The sequence below is a fragment of the Ischnura elegans genome, chromosome 4, assembly GCF_921293095.1.
Source record: "Ischnura elegans chromosome 4, ioIscEleg1.1, whole genome shotgun sequence".
Taxonomy (NCBI): domain Eukaryota; kingdom Metazoa; phylum Arthropoda; class Insecta; order Odonata; family Coenagrionidae; genus Ischnura; species Ischnura elegans.
Window position 1 is genome coordinate 135,141,560 of NC_060249.1, and position 20,564 is coordinate 135,162,123.

The 20,564-nt window shown below is 39.7% G+C and overlaps 1 protein-coding gene and 1 long non-coding RNA gene across 2 annotated transcripts; one reads left to right on the top strand and one right to left on the bottom strand.

Moving 5' to 3' along the window:
* Positions 1 to 11,768: 11,768 nt before the first annotated feature.
* LOC124156957 lies at positions 11,769 to 15,593 on the bottom strand. Its single transcript, XM_046531407.1, has 7 exons — positions 15,466 to 15,593; positions 13,433 to 13,495; positions 13,007 to 13,039; positions 12,785 to 12,922; positions 12,531 to 12,696; positions 12,327 to 12,421; positions 11,769 to 11,952 (listed from the first exon to the last, which is right to left on the bottom strand). The coding sequence occupies exons 4-7, from the start codon at positions 12,891 to 12,893 to the stop codon at positions 11,783 to 11,785; spliced, it is 540 nt and encodes a 179-aa protein (XP_046387363.1). The 5' UTR covers positions 12,894 to 12,922; positions 13,007 to 13,039; positions 13,433 to 13,495; positions 15,466 to 15,593; the 3' UTR covers positions 11,769 to 11,782.
* A 616-nt stretch (positions 15,594 to 16,209) lies between these two features.
* Positions 16,210 to 20,326, top strand: LOC124156958. Its single transcript, XR_006864473.1, has 3 exons — positions 16,210 to 17,043; positions 17,151 to 17,227; positions 20,140 to 20,326. It is a non-coding gene; the product is annotated as an uncharacterized LOC124156958 (long non-coding RNA).
* The last annotated feature ends 238 nt before the right edge of the window (positions 20,327 to 20,564 follow it).

Below are 20,564 nucleotides of genomic sequence, written 5' to 3' on the forward strand. Positions count from 1 at the left end.
TTAAGTCATTTGTCCCCACATGGATTATCACTAAACTTTCACTTTCATCATCATTACTTGTCATGTCACTTATTTTTCTGTCCAGCTGTTCCGTTCTTATCCCTGGGAAACACTGCACACCCACCCCACCCTTTGCCTGAAAGCCACCAGCAAACCGTATGATGGAATCTCCGATTATTTTCACACGGGGCGGCACTGTCTCCACCGAAGTCGATCCCTCCCCACCATCTTCCACCTGCGGACACTCTTCTATCTCCTGTCTTCTGCTTCGCCATTCCATCCTCCCTCTTCCTCGATTATTCTTCTTCTCCTGCCTAAGGATGCTCCTCCGTGTCTCCCCTCTCAGCGCACTCTTGTCTGCATTATCACCGTCAAAATTCTCCCTCGTAGTCCTGGATTCTTCGGATACCGGCTTCGTTTATGCAGTGGATGGCATTAACATAAAGGCAACAGACGAAGTGAAGTACCTGGGAGTTACGATAACCTCGAACCTCACGTGGGGAACACATATAAAGAATATTTGCGGCATAGCCCTGAAGAAATTAGGATTCGTCAAGCGTATTGTGGGAAGATTTTCGGATGAGAAAGTAAAAGAAAGCTGCTATTTCGCTCTCGTCCGACCGCACCTTGAATATGCAGCGAGTGTATGGGATCCAGTGCAGAAAGACTTAATCCGCGAACTGAATTAGATACAAAGGAAGGCTGCGCGTTTCGTCAAAAACTGCTACGGGCGTACAGACAGTGTTACCCGGATGTTAAGCGAATTAGGCTGGGAGCCGTTGGAGACTCGGAGGCTGCGCGCTAGGCTTAGATTGCTTGAACAATTAAGAATGGATATCTTTAAGAGCGACATAGAGAACATAATCTTAAAGCCACACTATATTTCCAGGTCCGACAGAAGCGATAAATTAAGAGAGATTTTTGGCCGAACGGATAGATATGGGAATTCGTTTTTCCCCCGAACAATAAAGGACTTTAATAAACGCTTGTCCCAACCTCGTTAGAGCACTTCTTTTTTTTAATAGCTGTAAACGGCTGGCGTCCTAACACCCCCTGCCACACGCCCTTTAGGCGGCTTGCGGGGTAATATGTAGATGTAGAACACTACGATATAAGCTGCACATTAGGGCGGATCAGAAAAATCGATTTTTTTTTCAAATCAGTCTGGTCCTATGAAAAATAGTTGTGGGACCGATCAAAAATAAGTCCTGAAAATTAGAGACCTCTACGTGAACCCCCGACCCTGGCTCAAATGCAATTTAGGGGGGGAAGATCAAAATTCTAAAAATATTATATTTTATGGTCATTCCCCACAGATTTTGCCGAGTGAAAAAACTTTCAGAGCATAAATTTCGTGCATCTTGACTTATCTGCCACCGTTTTGCAACAAAATGCCTAATCTGAGTCCGCACCCGCGAAGAAAATATTCCAACGCCCACGTAGCGTCGCCGATGCAAGAGCAGCAGGCCGATCCCGTCCCCTCCCCGCTCGCTTCTCCACCTCCCACGCCTCGAATGCAGCAAAATTCATCCCGCGTGTGCTGCTAGGAGGGCGTTCATCTTTGATAATATATATCAGAAGATGGTAGAAGGTAAGAAAGGATGCGTAATGATACGACTTGTCCCTTATTTGGCGCCTCGTCGGCGTTAAATAAATCGATGTTACCAACATTTAGAGAAGTGATGAAATACTTTAAGATACGAAAACGCAGGAAAGGAGCCTACGTTCTATGAAGAGGCCTCTAGAGTGGCTATAAAGGCGTGCGAACTTTGGATATACGCTTCTATTTCGTTATTGTCCTGCAGCTGCGACTAAATAGATTTGGGTGAAGGAAGCTCGCGTCCCCCCCCCCCCCCCGCTCGCCTCTCCCATGCCCCAGATGCACCAAAAATCACACCAATTAGCAGAGTGGACATGATTCAAATAACATGACCTTAAAATTCAAATATGCACCAAAAAAGTTTAAAAGATAGGCTGATACACATTCTCGGAAGGAAGTCGTGGGGAAAAAAACACTTTGGCGCCGGAATCGACTGAATTATTTGAAAAGTACACATGTCACACTGCCGCAAGTATATACTAGATGTGTGCAGCCAAATATTATTATTTTTCACAACTACTTTTGGCAGCCTAAATTACATTTGTCGCTAAAAATAGGGCCTAACACACGAAAAAAAAGTTTACAATATTTCTACAGGTTCAGTGACCAAGGATATGCCTACATAATGTTTTCAAAAACACATGAAGACATCAACAAAAAACTCGAATTTTGATCATGTTTAATACTGCACGTAATGGCTTCAACTAGCAGCTACACATAATCCATATCACCCTGAAGTTGAATTAAAATAGAAATTAGCAAGATTTCTCAACGAAATACCTTGTCCGGAGATGAAGAATGACGTGAACAGGAGACAGGATATCGCCGATGCAGCCACCGAGGTAGCGGGACTCAGAGCGGCGGCCATCCCCAACGTGGTCCGCCGGGATCTCGTCCTGATCCCAGCCCCTATTGAGGAACCCGCTCTTCTTTGGCGACGATCGGCGAACAGAACAACCCCTCAACGAGAGCACTCACTCACCAATCACACACTCACTGAAAGTCTACACACGTGGTCTCAACTTCACGCGAAGGAGGGACTACCATCGACAAATATTAGGGAAGCTTCCAGATTCAGGCGCTTGGATTGGAGCGAGGTTAATCCATTACTTCATTCATAGCTCACCTATCCTTTCCGTAAGATATAGGATCCAGTGATGTACTAGTCGGTTTTCTTGGCAAACAAATAACACTGTGAAAGGACGGGTTAAATCACCACCGCTGATTTGCAATGTGTACGGGGAGAGGGCGAAACGTGAGTTGGCGGCAGAGTAGATAACAACGTCGGCGAACAAGACCAAACACGACCCAATTGAACACAACTTTAGTCTGTGGCGCGAAAGAATCTCTCCGGAGGGAAGGCGAATAGGGGGGTGGCAAAGGAATGGGAGGCGAATAGGGCGGTGGCAAAGGGAGGGGAGGCGAATAGGGGGTTGGTGGCAAAGGAAGGAAGAGGCAGAGGGAGGGGGGGGCAAAGGGAGGGGCGCTCCCCTCCCTTCGTGTGTACCGTCAACCCGCGCCCGGGCTGGGTGACGGTACACACGCCAACGAGGAGGGATTGAGGTTGGCGGGTGGGGTTTGGGGGAGGAAAAAGTTGCGATTTCGAACAAAACCTACCCTCTGGGGGCTGTTACAGTTCGGCATTGCGTTGACGCCACGGCTAGCGAGCCAATCAGGGTGCCTTCATAGCTCGGCGTTGCGTACTTGGGGGCGGAGCTAACTCATCGCAGCAGGTTGGAGCCCTTCACAGATCTGCGTTGCGTAAACAAATGAAAGGCGAAATCCGTGGGCGTCCAAAATTTCGCGCCAGTGCTTACACAACGCTCTTCTGAAGTCTAAGACGGTTATCGGTGCTCGTGTGCTTGCTATTACTTTGCCTTTTTCATTTTAGTTGGGTTGGGAGTAGGTTTATCTGGTTAATCAATTAAAAATTCGTTCAATTATAGGGTAGTTATTGCATTATTTTATATAATTTAGTAACGTAGATATTTCGTTTTAATTGTTTGTACGTTAAGGTAGGAGTAAGTGCATTATTTTATAGAATTTAGTAACTTAGATATTCCGTTGTGGTTAGTTGTACGTTAAGGTAGGAGTAAGTTTACCTAGTTCATTAAGTTAAAATTGTGTTCAGTTGGTAGCTAGTAAGTTGTAACATCATGGTGCATCCCTGCGCCCTGATTATGTAAATGTGACAGCGACGACGGCGAGAGATGACCATCACGTTCTCCTATCACGTTCCGCTGTATCACGCGATCATGTAAGCCACCGTCATCGCGCGTATCATACAGGTACGAGCGCGTGAGGTTGGTATCATTGAGAAATCTGAAGAGCCAATGAAATCCTTCGACACATCTCTGTCCAAGAATGCGTCGTCTGCGGAGTATTTGAAATAACAATAACAAACAACGAAAACATAAAATGGATGCAGTTCAAAGCTAAGTACTTCGCTTCGCCAATAGATAATATTATAATAAAGTACTCGTATTATGGTAAAGTTATGGGGAAAGTGTTGTATTACTTTCCGATGTGTGATAACGTAATCCATTATGCTAATGCTCGCCGGGAGATGCTGAAGTCATTATATTTACTATATCGTAGAGAATGGCCAAAAAGTCGTGATCTTGGATTGAAACTAATTAATGTTGAAATGATAATGGAAGTGTAATCGCGCTAGCGATTTGAATGTAAGTAGTTAATAGTTGATTTCATCATCATCACTGGTCAACAATCCTAGGATTGGTTTGACGCAGCTCTCCACTCAGTTCTCCTAGCAGCTAATCTTTTCACTCCTACGTATTTCTTCTCTTTCACATCTCTCTTTACTTGTTCCATATATTTTGTTCGTTATATAGTTGATTTATGATGATTAAAAAATCGAAAAGGAGTTTAACGATGTTCATGGTGAAACAAAACTCAGTACTATTCCACAAAATTTTATTGAAACAGTCTACTAGTTTCGACGTTTATACCGTCATTATTAAGACTAACCTGTCTGTTAAAATAAAAGTTTGTGGAATAGTTCTGAGTTTTGCTTCATCATGAACATTTCATCGTCCCAACAGGTAACGCCCAAATCAGTTGAGTTTAACGATGTTGATATGTTGGAGAACGTACTTGGCAAATGTTGATAATTAAACTTCGATATAAAGTAATTGACGTTTAAATCACGGATGTACTTCAATTAGCAGTACTTTCCAATTTGCTGTGTGGAAATAAAGCAGCTCTATCGAATTCACTACCGTGCGCACATAACAATTGAACAACGTGGGCAACTATAAAGTCAACAGAGCACTCCAGTTGAAATAATTAAGAATTATATTGGTTTTTAATCGGTTATAGGGCATTTTTAAATTAAATAAACAATAATTGTTTGCTAACATATGCATTTCGTGCTCGTTTTTATGTCAGCATATGCTTGTCACCATGGGTTTCGAACGTGATAGGCCGATGACGCTCGCAGCGTGATAAAGAGAGCGATCACGGTTTCATAATCGCTGCTATCACCTTCCGTCGTGGGAATCGCGTTGCCCCTGGCAACGACATCGCTCTCACCCTTCTCACAGTTACATAATCAGGGCGCTGGTGGCGGTGTTCCTCAGGTGACGCAGGCGGTTGGTGCGGCGGTACGGGGCACGAAGTGCTCCAGACTGCGGGTCGTGGCTCATGTCGGCGTCAATGATGCCACCATCCGTGGATCTGAGGAAATTCTAGATTCCCTCCGGGATCTGAATTCCGAAGTGAAGCGGGTGGGTGGGACCATTGGAGTCGGCATTGAGCTTTCGATTTGTAGTCTTGTCCCGAGGATCGATCGTGGTTCTCTGGTTTGGAGCCGAGTGGAAGGCATAAACCAGAGGCTGCGTCGTTTTTGCACGGACATCGGAGCCTCCTTCGTGGACCTTAGGCCGGCAATCCGATCGTGTCGGATCCCTCTGAACCGTTCGGGAGTCCATTACACGGCCGAGTCGGCTAGTCGTGTAGCGAGTAGCATATTTGAGCACTGTAGGTCTTTTTTAGAGTAGAGAGTAGGGCAGAGTGTAGATATATTAGTGGGTTGAAAAATAAAGGGGTAAGTTCAAAACTTTTCACAGACAAAGATTCTTCCAGAAATGAAAATAGAGAAGTAGAAAGAAAAATCAGCGTTTCAGGTATTACATTTAAGCACGAGAAGCGTCAGTCGAGCAATACGTTCAAAGGCAGTCACGGCTCAAGTCATTTTGATAGTGTGACAATAAGACATGCATTTCCATTTATCAGCGGTATAGAACCTGTGAATAGTCTATTCGACAAAAGCAAATCAGAACTATTCCCGAATCGCAATAATACTACTTCCGAAATTTTAATCGTGGCTTTGGTTAATTGCCGTAGTTTAAGAAATAAGATTCCCGAATTCCACCATTTAATTCATAGTACGAAATGTAACGTCATTTTTGGAACAGAAAGTTGGCTAACAGATGATGATTCAGACAATGAGATCTTCCCAAAATCGTTCACTGTTTATCGGAAAGATAGAATTAATCGAGTTGGGGGCGGAGTTTTTATAGCTGTAAAGAATTCAATCGTCAGCCAAGCGATAACCGTAACTGAGACCAGCGTTGAATCTGTGTGGTGTTTAATTAAATGTCCAAAATTCAAAACTCTTTTAATATGTTCGTATTACAGACCACCTAACTCAGATATAACGTCAATGTTGGATTTTCAAAATCAAATAAACAGCGTAGCATCCAAGTATCCTGAAAGAAACTTGATTGTGGGTGGAGATTTCAACGTACCTTCTATAGATTGGGAGACTTATAGCTTCATTCCTGGTGGGAGGGATAAAGTGATCTGCGAGGCTTTATTACACACTTTCACATCTAATTCATTGTTTCAAATAGCATCCGCACCAAACAGAGGAGAAAATATTCTTGATTTATTAGCGACAAATATACCACATCAGGTAATAAACGTTGGCCCTGTCGAAGGAATAAGTGACCATAGGGTAGTACCTGCAAAGTTTTCTCTAAATACCGCTGTAAACTTTAAAAAAGAGCGTAAAGTTTTCATTTTTAAAAGAGCTAATTTTAATGGGTTTAAGAGTCATCTGAAAAATGCTTTCCCCGAGTTTCAACAATCAGTATTAAAGTTAAATGTAGAGAATACTTGGAAAGCTTTTCTTTCGCTCGTAACTTCGGGAATAAATAGCTACATCCCTAGTAAAATAGTAAAAGAAGGCAGCGAACCGAGATGGTACGACGCGGAAGTGAGAAAATCATTGAGGCGACAGAGAGCGTGTCATGCCAAAATGAAAAAAGTCAGCACGGATTTATCCGCTAATGAACGCGAGCTAATAATTAAAAAATATAGTATGACTGAAGCCGCCACGAAGGAAGCGTTCAGGAATGCGTTCACGAATTTTAAAAGAAAAACACTAGTAGAGCAGTTACAGGATAACCCAAAAGCATTTTGGTCATATGTTAGGGAAGTTCAAGGTAAACGATCTACCGTATGTTCGCTGAGAAACGACAATGGAGATGTGTTGACAAGCAGTTACGATAAAGCCAATTTATTAAATTCCTACTTCAAGAGCGTGTTCACCAAGCCTTCCGAGAACTCACCCGAGACCGATGACAATCCCTGTATACATAAGATGCCAGCTATTGACATTAGTACGCTCGGAATAGAAAATATATTGAAATCGCTCAGTCCAAATAAATCACCTGGTCCAGACGAAATCCCTTCTCGCGTATATAAAGAACTAGCCTCAGAAATTGCCCCTTACTTGCAGTTAATATTCAGTAAATCCGTCAAGCAACACGAAGTACCTAATGACTGGAAAATCGCTAATGTAACGCCAATATTTAAAAGTGGAGACAAGGAACAGCCATCTAATTACAGGCCGATATCTTTAACGTCCATCTCTTGCAAAGTCCTTGAACACATCGTAGTCAGCTCGGTAATGAAACACCTAGACGCGCAAAACTTATTAATGGGAACTCAACATGGATTCAGGAAAAGCAGATCGTGCGAAACTCAGTTAGCGCTTTTCGCCCACGATATTTTAGTCTCCGGGGAAGACAACATTCCAGTAGACGCGATTTTTCTTGATTTCAAAAAGGCATTTGATAAAGTACCCCACGGAAAGTTAATAATAAAACTGAAATCTTATGGTCTAGACGAAGATGTCATTTCCTGGATTAGAGAATTTTTGAGCGACCGCGTCCAAAGAGTAGTATTAGACGGTTCAGTCTCCAATGAGGTTAGAGTCACTTCTGGCGTTCCTCAGGGTAGTGTCATTGGCCCACTCCTATTCCTTCTTTATATAAACGACATTGGCGAAGTAGTACACAGTAAGTTACGATTATTTGCAGACGACGCTGTAGTTTACAGAGAAATCAGTTCCAGCAAAGATATGGATGAACTAACGAATGACCTTGCTGCTATCCAAGCTTGGTGCGATGCTTGGCAGTTGGAATTAAATTTGAAAAATGCGTCGTAATGAATTTCTGGAAGAAGAATAACTCCCTACAGCGTAACTATATCATTCGAGGCACCCAATTAAATGCAGTTGAATCCGTGAAATATCTAGGCGTTAGACTCAATAATGATCTATCGTGGAATAAACATATTCGAGAAATAACCGGTCAAGCTAATCGTAAATTGGGTTTTGTTGAAAGAATATTGGGGAAGTGCGACGACAAAGTGAGAGAAATTAGCTACTTTTCCCTCGTTAGACCACATTTGGAATACGCTGCCAGTGTTTGGGACCCTCATGAAAAAGGCTTAATAACAGAGTTAGAACGCGTGCAAAGAAGAGCTGCCAGGTATGTGAAAGGTCGTTACGATAGTCTTGTTAGTGTAACTGACCTCTTAGATAAACTCGGATGGGAATCTCTGTCGTAGACCGTAGATTGAAAAATAGACTAAACCTTTTAGATAAATTCAAGAGCAGTGTCTTTTCTGACGAAGTTAACCATATCTTGCGGACGCCAACGTACTACGGAAAATCAGATCATATAAATAAAATAAGAGAGATAGATTGTAGAACAGACAGATTCCGAATGTCATTTTTTCCACGATCAATAAGAGATTATAACGTCAGCAATAGAACTCGTAAATAGATTGCATGACTTGAGGTGTAGCCTACTAACCTATGTAAAACTTAAAGCATGTTTCTGAATTTCTATTCCATATTCTATTTCTAACAGCATATAGTAGTATAGTTTGTTATTATACGGGACGTTTTTTGGACGGTGTGGTGTGCATGTGGGAGTCCAAATGCATGCTGCATGTTGGTGATTGATCACCCCCTGCCAAACACCCTAGAGGTGGCTCGCAGGGTATTATGTAGAAGTGTATTAGTTTATAGACCTTTTTCAATTAACTAAGGTATTTTGTTTTCATCAGCTGTAGAGTAAGGATAGGCTTAGTGTATTAACGATTGGAATAAATTTTACGGCGTAGAAATAAAGATTTTGATTAAATTTTAATTTGGGTGTAACTTATTTAACTTTTATCTCCCATTACATTTCTTAGCGATTAAATTAACGTAGTAATAAATATTTATAGTAGGTTCGTAGTAATCTAGATTAGTGTCCACACTTGCCATACCTTAGTTATTACATTTATTCAAATTAGAGAAGTAGGTTATTGCATTTTTTTATTGTAGTGAAATGGATTATGAATGGGAGATGTACCGTAGGCGCGTGGGAATTGTAGCGTTGCTGATGGAGGGACGGGAAGGTAGGAGGGTGAGGCGATGGCAGGTGCACCCTGTGTGTCGGGAGCGGTCGCGCCAGGGAGACTATTGTAACCTCATTCGAGAGATGAGATTAGGTGACGAGGTGAAGTATCTCAACTTCCTGCGAATGCGACCGTGGATGTTCCAGCGGTTGCTGGAGAAGGTGGGGCCTTTGCTGCAGAAAGCAGTACTCAGGAGGGATTACCTTTCTCCTCCTCATCGCTTGGCTCTCACATTGAGGTAATCATAAATACTATAAATATAAAATGAACATAAATGCATACACCAATGCTCACCTAAAATACTATCTTTTTGAAGGCATCTTCATATGTAGCCTCACAACACATTTCATTCCTTTTTCCAGGTACCTTGCATCAGGGGACTTAATGACGTCCATTCACTACAGTTTCCGTGTAGGGCTGTCCACGGTGTCCAGCGTTATTAGGGAGACCTGTTCGGCTTTATGGGAAGTCTGCAGAGGGGATTTCTTAGCTCCAACAGAGGAGAATTGGAGGAGATTGGCCCATGACTTTGAGGAGAGTTTCCCCACTGCATTGGGGCTATAGATGGGAAGCATGTCGTCATTCAAGTAAGTAATATGGACGTAGGAATGAGGAAAAACAATGCATCAATAAAAAATTCCTAATTTCTATTTCCATCCTACAGGCTTTCCAAAACTCAGGATCGGAGTATTATAACTACAAAGGCCAGCACAGCCTAGTGCTTCTGGGAGTTTGTGATGCCCAAAACAAATTCACTATAGTGGACATAGGGGCACAAGGCCGCCACAGTGATGGAGGCATCTTTGCTAACTCCATTATGGGGCGGAATTTTCAGGCGGGACGAATGAATCTGCCGCCCCCAGATAAATTCCACCAAAATTATGAAGAATGCCCATATTTTATGGTGGGTGATGAGGCGTTTGGCTTGACCGAGTACTTGTTGAGGCCTTATCCGGGCAGAAATAGGGGACGATTTACTTACGAGCAGCAGGTTTTTAAGTATCGGTAAGTATCTATTCACACACTCATGTGCCTCAAATTGAATTAAAGAAATGGATGAGTGATGAACCTTGTCATTCCAGGCTGTCATTGGCTAGGAAAACCATAGAATGTACTTTCGGTATGCTGGCGCAAAGGTGGAGGATACTTAGGAAGCCAATAATAGCAGCGGAAGAGACAGTGGAGGGAATTGTGAAGGCTGCAGTAGTACTGCATAATTTCCTAAGGGATTTAGAAGAGGAAAGGGGCGAGAGAAACTATCTAGCTGTGGGCGATGAAGATGGGGAGGGAATGCCAGATGTGGCAAACGCAGGGATAGGGAATCATACCAGGAGGGCGGCAAGGGTTAGGGATATTATGAAAAGTTACTTTTATAATGAAGGTGCAGTACCTTGGCAACCGCAATAAACTGCTTGGAAAGTTTACATTGAGTTTCTATGAATTCCTTTATTCCAGGTAAACTAACTATGAGATAGTACCTAGTGTATTCAATATAATCAAGTGCTCAGAAGGTAAGGTATGTTGCATTGTGTGGAAGGGTGTTTACCTTCATTAAGTTACTGGGAAAGGCTGATGAGGTAATGTAAATGGAATAGATAAAATAATACCTATTGGGAAGTGGGCTCACCCTCACTCTTAAAGGGGTTAAAAACCTCCCATGTATGTATGATCATAATTCCAAAGAAGGTATTCATTGCAGGAATTGAAGGTGAAAACAGTACGGTCATCTTACTTGTCGAAAACTACCCGGCCCACCCAATAATTGACCTGAGGGTCATGATACTAGTCTTCCTGCCAACAATGCTACTTTCTTACTACAGCCTCGTTTTTATGCAAAAATTACTCATGTGACAAGAGTAAAGAGAATTTTCAATACCTCAGAGGACATTTTTCATTACTAATTCAAATCCTCCTGCCTTCAATGAACTGATTTTCACTAACGTTGGATTCAAAAAGTGGGACTTGATTTTTTTTACTTCTGGAGGCACAACTCTCCTTGGAAACCCCTTTCATTGAAATACTGCGCTGCAAACATTATGAAAATGAAATTATTAGGGACCGCCAAGGAAACATTTGTACTGTTTCAACCCTACATTGAAGGATGAAAACTACCAAGTTTTATTCAAGTCAGTGTTGGTGGGTGTCATGCCTGTATGAATTGAAATGAAAAAAAAACCCTTAATTTCAACCAGAATATTGCCAGTAATGCTTAAATGAAAGAGGTGTATGGAGGAAATTCAAAGTGGCCACATCAGTTGTGCAATCTGTGTCTCTCCAATGGATTAGTGCTCTTACTGTCGGCATAAGCTGAGACGAAATGATGAATAATTCACTCACAACATGCAACAAATTTTCAGTCCAACCTACCATGTCCTTGTTTACTTGCCTATGGTGATAGTTATATTTTCACAACATTTTGGGCCAAGGGTATAAACTCAATAAACCAGACTTCAAAATAAAAATTTATTTCAGTATTTCTAAAATCTGAATTTGTAGGGCCACCAAGTCCTCCCTCTTCTTTTGCCGCAGCAGATCTGCCACTGCCATGCAGAAGTGGTGGATACCGTCATTTTCTTTGGGCTTTGTGTCCCTCAACTCCTGCAGAATCCTCTCAGTGAATTCTCCTCGTTGAGCTGAAATCCAAATGCCAATGATAAGTTATGTGGCTGTGCAAAGGAATGCAGGCAGAGAAATAAATGCAGTGTAATAATATATTGATGGCCTTTTTGAGGTAGGTCTTAATGCATGTAGCTCCTAAGTAGGATGGCATTGATTCTAATTGAGCACGTTTGAGATCCATAAAGAAGTATGCATTTAAACTTGCGGAGTAATATCTTAAATAGGCATCAACATGATGCTGTGAAACTGCTACCACAAATGAATCAGTCATATTAAAGATGCAAAGAATTTGGAAGCCTCAATGAGAAACTTTACCACTTAACACAATTCTAAGGAGCAAATTGTAGAAATAAAAGTAAAAAAAGAAGACCATGACGACAAGACTTACAAGACTTGGGGGATGGGGATGATAAAGGAACTGCTCCCGAGCCAACAGTTGGAGTGAAACGTGCTCCATTCCCCTCATCCAGGCTGCATGATGTCCTATAAGAACAGATATTAATTAAAGCACATCCTCTGTCATCTCAATAAAATGTTCAGGTAATTATTCGTGAAGCTCACACGAAAAAAGCCATGGACAGACGACACTTACTTTTTGTATTTTATACAACTGTTAAGGTATGTCAGAGAGTCGAAGTGCACCCACTTCTTCCTCTTCACTACCCCTGATCCACTGGGTGGGTGCACATTCTTCTCCCTGACATACCTGTCCCTCAGGCTTTTGAATTTCGAGGGGAGCTCTGCCTCCGGGATTTTTCCTGCAATGATTGGTTATGTATAGAACTTTAACTTAAGCTGCCAGAGTAATAACAAGAGAAACACTTGGGAAAGTTTGCCAATGCATACCATCTAAGGCCAAGTATACCTCCCTCCACAACATTGCCTTCCTCTCAGGAGTCCTCTCTTTGAGAGGAAGGCGAATGTCGAATAGTGGTGGTCGCTGCTGCACCTCCATAATGAGGGCCTCAATGAGGCAGTCGTCCTCTGAAAAATGAATTGATACATAGTCATTTGTTGCAAACGTAAACGTAATGTGCAAGGAAATAGTTTCTCAGTGGAATAACTCACCAATAGTCTCCCCACTGCTGCTTGTTGAGGGCCCTGCAAGTAATACAAGGAGGCTGTTTTCATTCATCACAGCAACCAACCGCACTGTATAATAACTAGAATTCTTACTTAAAGCCTTATGAAATACTTCTAGGTTGAACACAAAGGAACCATTACTTAAGAAAATAATACTCGCATTTTACATTATGTTTATGAGTGTTCTTACACTACTCACACTACATTATTTAAGAATACTGATACTCACATCACCATTTTGATATTGTATGTGAATCAAGGCTCTACATATCCACGGGTTTCACTTACAGTTAATACCAGCTAATGATAATGCAAGGAATGACACTGCTTACTCTCAACTGAAGCTGCTACAAACTACGTTACCCAACATTTGTATAAAAACTATATGCACTTGTAAATATAGTCACTCACCAGGTTCCACCAAATTGCCTTTGTGGCACACTTGGTCTGTATATATTTGATCGGTGACGATAACTGAAAGAAAGGACAGATATTAGATACCGCTGATAAGTTTCTTTTCAAGAACACGTGCAATCAATCCCAAAAATGATATTAATGCCTGATCAGGCCAAAACTTACTCCCTCCCGATCGATATATCTTCCCCTGCAATTGATCCACATGAGTGTGATTCATGAAGCATTCATGGTTGCCAATAGCATCCCGAGGCACCTTGCCCGAGCAGTGGCCACAGATGTACTAATGGGAAAGTTAAGAAGCCATACTTAAGGGAACCAGATTGAAGTAAAAGAAAGTGTATCATGCATATGTCACTGCCAATGAAAAAGCAGACTGAAAAAGAAGTGATAACTCTGAACACCCTGGCTACATTCATCTATCGCTTGGACTTCAACTGAGAAAGCAAGTTAAAGGTGAGAACATAAGAACTCGTAACAATCATGAATTGCAATTAAAGCATACAAAATGTTGGGGTTAATTAACCGAATGTGCAGATTAAAAAAGTTTGAATTGCTGATCACTTCTCTATGCTACCTTGGTTACGTACGTTTTGGAATATGGTACGGTGTCCTCCTTCCATGGTACGGTCATGGAAGAAGGGTATGGTTATTGGGAACCCATATTATGATACCCACATGCATACTCTGGAAAGTGAGAAAATGAAATATCTCAAATTACTTGACCATAAATCTTAAGAAAATGCCACAGGACTCAACATTTCTGCACAACATTTGCATTTGTACACTCTATCAATTCGTAAAAGGCATATTGGAATGCTCTTCCTTAATGGTAAGGTAAGATAATAACATTAAATCCCCTGATTTATAGACCTTGCTAACTTATAAGTTTCCAAAATTTCCCAATTCTAAACATCCGTACGAGAAATTCGACCCCTTGCTATTTTCGTTACCAGCCATCCAACTACACCAAAAATATGATTACTTACAGAACAATAACTGATTGTAGCTTATAGTGTTATGACTTTGATTTTTTCATTCTTTTTCCTCAAGTTCAAAAAATGCGCATTAAATAAAGTAACAATGTGATACCATAATGTATGTTATCATAAATGAAAACTCCTCTGAACACCTAGATATTTTATACACACCTTTTAAATCTGAATTTGATGATAATCTCATCAAATTAATTGAACGGCTTTCCTGTGTATTACTTAGTAATTTCTGTAAATATGTATATCTATTCCTAATGAAGTGCGGTGATGTCCCTAGAGTAATTACGTTACTTCATTAACCTTTTATTTTGATTACTGTCTTTGAAACACTAAAATTTTATAGTGCAAGTGGAACTACAGGTTTCCTAATTACATGGAATTGCCAATGTTAATAACGTTCTTGAACGTGCAGTAGTCACTAAAGCATCGTACCAATGTAAACACATTGCCCATGCATTAATTTCATCACATAATTTGCAATAAAGAAAGAATACACCCCGCTAACAAACGAGTTTTAACTCCGAATGAGATTCGTGTGCACATTAATGAATGAATTCATGATCCGTAAATTAGAAATTTCAAACACTAGAAATACTTAACAAGAGTAGTGCGGAATTTTAACCTTATAATTCGAGACCGACGAATAAAATATTTTAAAATGAACTGTGGCTAGCCTGGGAATAACATGTAATGAGTCATCGTCGGAAGCACATGTGCAACGGCGTTACCTCAACACGTTATGTATTAAAAACTCATCAATACAAACAGGTAAGCAGCATTTTAAAACAAGTGCACTACAATGAAATATTATAGTAACCCTCACGACGTCATAGGGACTTATAAAACTTATAAAATAATTTTCGACGTCGAGGATGGACTACTACCGATTCATCCGCGATGAAATAAACGTAAATTACAGAAAAACCCGCAAATAATACAAATGGAAAGTCAAATATAACACAATACAAGGCCATAGATCGCATTCTGTCGTCGTTCATAAGATAAAACCTCCAAAATGTGAATTTATCTGCTTACCTCACTCTCCATGTTTTTCGTAGTCCCCGGTCAAAGTGCTGCGTACGCGCCAGGAAATCCAACAGGTTCAGTTTTTCTGCGACGACGCAGCGACAAGGCCGTTTATCAGGCCCGGGGGAAGTGGTACCAGCGACCGCCACTCCGCCTATAGTTGGAGTAAGCTATAACTCAAATATATTTTTTCAATTTTTATGATGAAGTACTTTCAGATATTCGTATTTTTATTTTTATTGATATTTTTGACATTATTACATAACGCAAAGTAATATTTTCATTCGCACATGTGTTTATGTTTTGAATCGTTTCAACGGACATTGCGCACCGTTCCATACCGTCCATCAGCTGTGTTGTTGTTGTCGTCATACTCGTTGTGGGCCGTGTTCTTTTTTGCTTTTAACGCAGAAAAGGTTTGTTAATTGACAATTTTCTGGAAGTGTAGTGACATTTAACGCCTCAAAATGCGCGATAAATGTGCAGTTAGGGGTTGTCAATCGAAAGATTGCAAGTTTTTTCGATTTCCACGTTTTCTTCATTCAGTCATATATATAATTATTTGATATAATCTTTTAAGTTTTCAAGCCATATTAGCTAATAATGTAATTCTTTCTTCAAGGAATTTTGATTTTCATTCGATAATCATTCCAATGTGTCTGTTAAGTTGATGGGGTTGTTGTAAATGCTGGTGGTGAAAGTTGTTGATGCAACGTTTTCAAGATACCCTCGTTATTTTTCACCAATTGTCATTCATATGTGTCCGACATTCGTTCTGCAAGATTGGTGAAATGTTTCAGTGTAACTTGTTAACATGATCATTGCATCAGCAATTTCCACGTACCGTTTTAATTGCATGTAGCAACTGAACACAATTATTTTCTCTATAAAAGGAGGAGAGGCAGAGTGATAACTTGTTAAGCCATCGGTGGAGATGCATGGAAGTATTTCCATTAATATACGCTGTAGTATAAGAACTTGTTCATGTGATTTGTGGACCTCCTGTTTGTATTAAGATTTGATTCGGTGGGTGACTGTTGACCTAGTTTTGCAGTGTAGGTATTGATATCTCAGGGCCTGTGTTTCCGGTCCCAAGCCCGGAAAAAGGAGGAGGGTTTCTGTTGTTACTTAATTAGTGTCCATTTATAAAGTGATTCTTATTTTCCATCAGTCATTCTTCGTATAGTAAATTTTGGGAGTGCAAATTGAATTTTAGCTTAGAAATAACTGAACAGATGTGAAATAATGCTTAGATATAGGATTATAGTGTTTTCCACTGAAAATTTTACAAATGAGTAGTTGCTGTTTGACGAATGTAGTTGCAGTTAATTGGTTCTCATGACACATTAGGATGGTATGAATGAAATATATAAATTTCAAATCATACCATCATTTATGAAGATATATGATGGTATGAATTGAAATTATATTGCTCATAAATGACTACTCAATAGCTGGAAATTTAAATATTTTCATTATTGCCATCAATCATTTTCATTTTCAGCAAGCTCTTTGATGCATTCTGGCTACCTCTAGATGGCATGACAGAGATATAAGGATGATCAATCTGTTGCTGTTGAAACAAAGGTATGTTACTACAAAGGGACTGAACCATATATGTACATTAACTTTTAGATCTGAAAAAATTGTCATCATTGCCACCGATTAAAATGTATCCCTTGTATTACTTGCAGCAAGCCGGTTGATGTATTCCAGTTACCTCTGATGGCATGCCCTATATATGGTCCAGGAATCTACTGTTTTGCTAAAGGTAAGTAATTCTAGAGGAAATGTAATAATTTTCTAAATCCCTCCATTCCTTCCCCACTTTTCTGATCGAATGTTGAGGCTCACATTTTAAAAAGTATGTATCGAATAGTTAAAGAATTCATTGATGGATTTTTAGTATCAAGTCTTGGAAGTATATTGGCCAAGGCCTGAAATGAAGTCACCATGTATTTTTGCATGTATATTCCACTTCATACAAAATTTTTTCCAGAATGATTGTTAACTATTATATGAATGTGGATTCTTAAACTCTTTGTCATTCTCTTGTAATATTGCATGCAATTTTCATAAATTTTTGACAAGTTTGATGCTCTAAACCAAACTTATTGATGACTTCAGCTATTCTATGAACTCAAGTCTTCTGCCATTACTTATTACTTCATGAATACAGTAACATATTCATTGTTGTAAGCAGCTGAGAAATCAATTAACAACTACATTTGGTCCTCTGTTATTTTTAATTCTGTCACTCTGCCTTCAGATCTTCTGATCAAACTGTTTCATATGTTTAAATTTTTGATTCAGTTTAGTATTACAATTTCATGATGTCAGAAGTATTTCATAAGGATATTTCCTCAAAGAGTGTGCCAACAATTTGATGAATCATTCTATAATTCAGTGCTTCCTGTTTCATTTTCATTAAGTGGACACCAAATGAGTAATGCCTTTACGCTAACGCCTTTTAGGTTATGATACACTAATGACTAATATCCCTGAAAAAAATTAACTCCACCATGGTGGGTAAAGGAAGGGTAGTAGCCTTCATGGTGGGTAGTTACCCTTGCACAACCCACGCCCTACCCACCATTAAGGGTAAGGGAAGGATAGAAAAATCCTTCGTCTACCCTTCCTTGAAACTCCTTCCCCTACCATCTGTGTACCCTTCCTCTAGCCACCATTAAGGGTAAGGTAGCCACCATTGAGGGTAGAAAAATCCTTCGTTTACCCTTCCTTGGGACTTAGCATTTATAACTGAGGAAAACATATCCTGAAAGTGTCTCCTCAGCTACTTTCACCTGCTAAAGAGTATTCAGTTTTGTACAAGAACGTAAGCAGTCTTTGAAAGCAAAGATAGACGGGCTACACAACTAATCTTTAAAACTCCCTTAAGGAAGACAATAATATACATATTCAGTGGCGTAGCCAGCCCTTATGACAAAATTGTATAAACCTGTTTCAAAATTTTATACATTCTTATACATTACCATGGCAATGTATAAGAATGTATAAAAATTTGAAAGACGTTTATACAACCCCACCCCTCCCCTATGAAAACATTGTATAAACCTGTTTCAAAATTTTATACATTCTTATACATTACCATGGCATTGTATAAGAATGTATAAAAATTTGAAAGAGTTTTATACAACCCCACCCCTCCCCTATGAAAAAATTGTATAAGAATGTATTAAAATTTGAAAGAGGTTTATACAATTTTTTCATAGGGGAGGGGTGGGGTCCCGGGGGATTTGGACCCTCCGCCCCCCGAAATATAAAACAATCATTTTCCTTCATAAAAGAAAACAAAATATTGAAAAATAATGAATTTAAAATATATGTACTTCTTTAACTATTGAAGTTTTTTCGATTATGAAAAGTGTTTGAATTAGTTGAAAACCCATTATTTAGTATCCTGTTTTTCAAAACTTTCCCCACCTGGTTTTGGATCCCCCCCCAAACGAAATTCCTGGCTATGCCACTGTACACAATAGTTTCTATAATTGTGTAAAAAAAGCTCATTTAGAAGTTCTTTCATTCACATTTTTAGGATGTAACATATTTGTGTGGCTGACAATGGGACATCGCGAGAGTGATGTTCGGTACTTGAATGTCGATCTTATTTTCTGAAACGAAATAGGTAGAGAAAAGTCACAGCTTTCTTCCACATAGGCCTGGGTGCGAATCTCATCTTAAGATTTTGTAGTATAAGTACCGTTGAGAAGCAACATCTGACAAGTACCTCGATAGCTGAGGTTGTGAAAGCACTAGTTCATTATCCTCCAATATGTAGGTTCTGGATTCAAGACAATGTAAAGGCTATTTTTTTTCTGTCTTATAACTTTAGAAATCACTGTTACAACTCATCCCCATTCGTTTAATTTAGTTTTTATATTAGTCCTACCCTTCCTGTACCCTTTATTGAGGCTGGCCCAACCCTTCCTGTACACTCCAGGAAGGAGAGGGCCTACCCACCAATGTTCTAAAATACCCTTCGTCTACCCTTGCTGAAGTGTATATGAAGGGTACACCTATCCTTCCCTTACCCTCATTGGAGGGTACACCTCACCACAATGGAGGAGTTTATTTTTATCAGGGATCTGTTAAGCATATGGTGACATAATTTATCTCGACAAAAAATATTTATACACTCAGTTTTCCTTTGAATGACAGCGATTGAATTTTTCATTCTAAGAGTTAGTCGCATTCGGCCTAGTCTTTAAGGTGACAGATGAGTTATCTTCAGCTCCTTTGTATTAACTCCGGAGTGTGTGTTAGCAAACTTTCATATTTACAGTATCTCCTGATGTTTTTTAATTTTTACCAAATCACCTGCTTTTTAAATTTTTACTACAAATGTATTAGGAACAACCTATAAATTTCATGACAACCTTAAATTGATTTTTCTGTATTTCTACGAAATCATTCCAAAAAGGTGGAAGTAGGGCTCCCAAGACATCATGTTAGGTCCTAATGATGAAGTGAGGCCCAATTAAATTGTTGCAATTGATCCTAAACCAAAAACATGATAGTGTAAAGGCATTACTAAGTTGGTGACCAATGTGTTATTGTAGAAAAAGTTTGGTTCTCCCTTCTCCTAGGATTTTAATATTACTTTTACCTTAGAGAGAATGGTGGTGATTGCCATGTCTCATTCGTGTCCTTTATTTCTTTCAGGTTATTTGGTTGAATTAGCAATCAGGTATCATCATTGTGGAAAAAGTGAAGAACAGCTATAATTTCTGGCAAGAGTAAAGAGAAAAATGATATTTTTCATATTTTTGTACTTTTTTCATTATTTATCATGAATTGTGTTACTGTGTAGCTGCACATTATTGAGTTAATTAAATTTTTGTGTTGACAATATTGTATTATTTGAATTTCTTAAATTAGCGCATGCTATTTTCAACTTTGCAAATAATTGCCTTTAGAGTTATTCAATTGCTTTAGCAGTATTTTTATCGATAATATGATTTTTCATCATCTTTTGTTATGATTGATGAATTAATGCTCATTAAATTAAAGTTCTTAGTAAAGTGACAAGTAATTCTCAACAAACACCGAAGATACTTCATGGAAAGTAATCTTTAGCTGCTTAATAA

What these genes read in the sequence shown, in the direction of transcription:
- LOC124156957 (XM_046531407.1), bottom strand. Translation starts at nt 12,893, where the DNA reads ATGGAGGTGCAGCAGCGACCACCACTATTCGACATTCGCCTTCCTCTC. An exon ending in GGTATACTTGGCCTTAGATG is followed by an intron (nt 12,697 to 12,784) that starts GTATGCATTGGC and finishes CAATCATTGCAG; the next exon opens with GAAAAATCCCGGAGGCAGAG. An exon ending in ATCCCCATCCCCCAAGTCTT is followed by an intron (nt 11,953 to 12,326) that starts GTAAGTCTTGTC and finishes TTTGGATTTCAG; the next exon opens with CTCAACGAGGAGAATTCACT.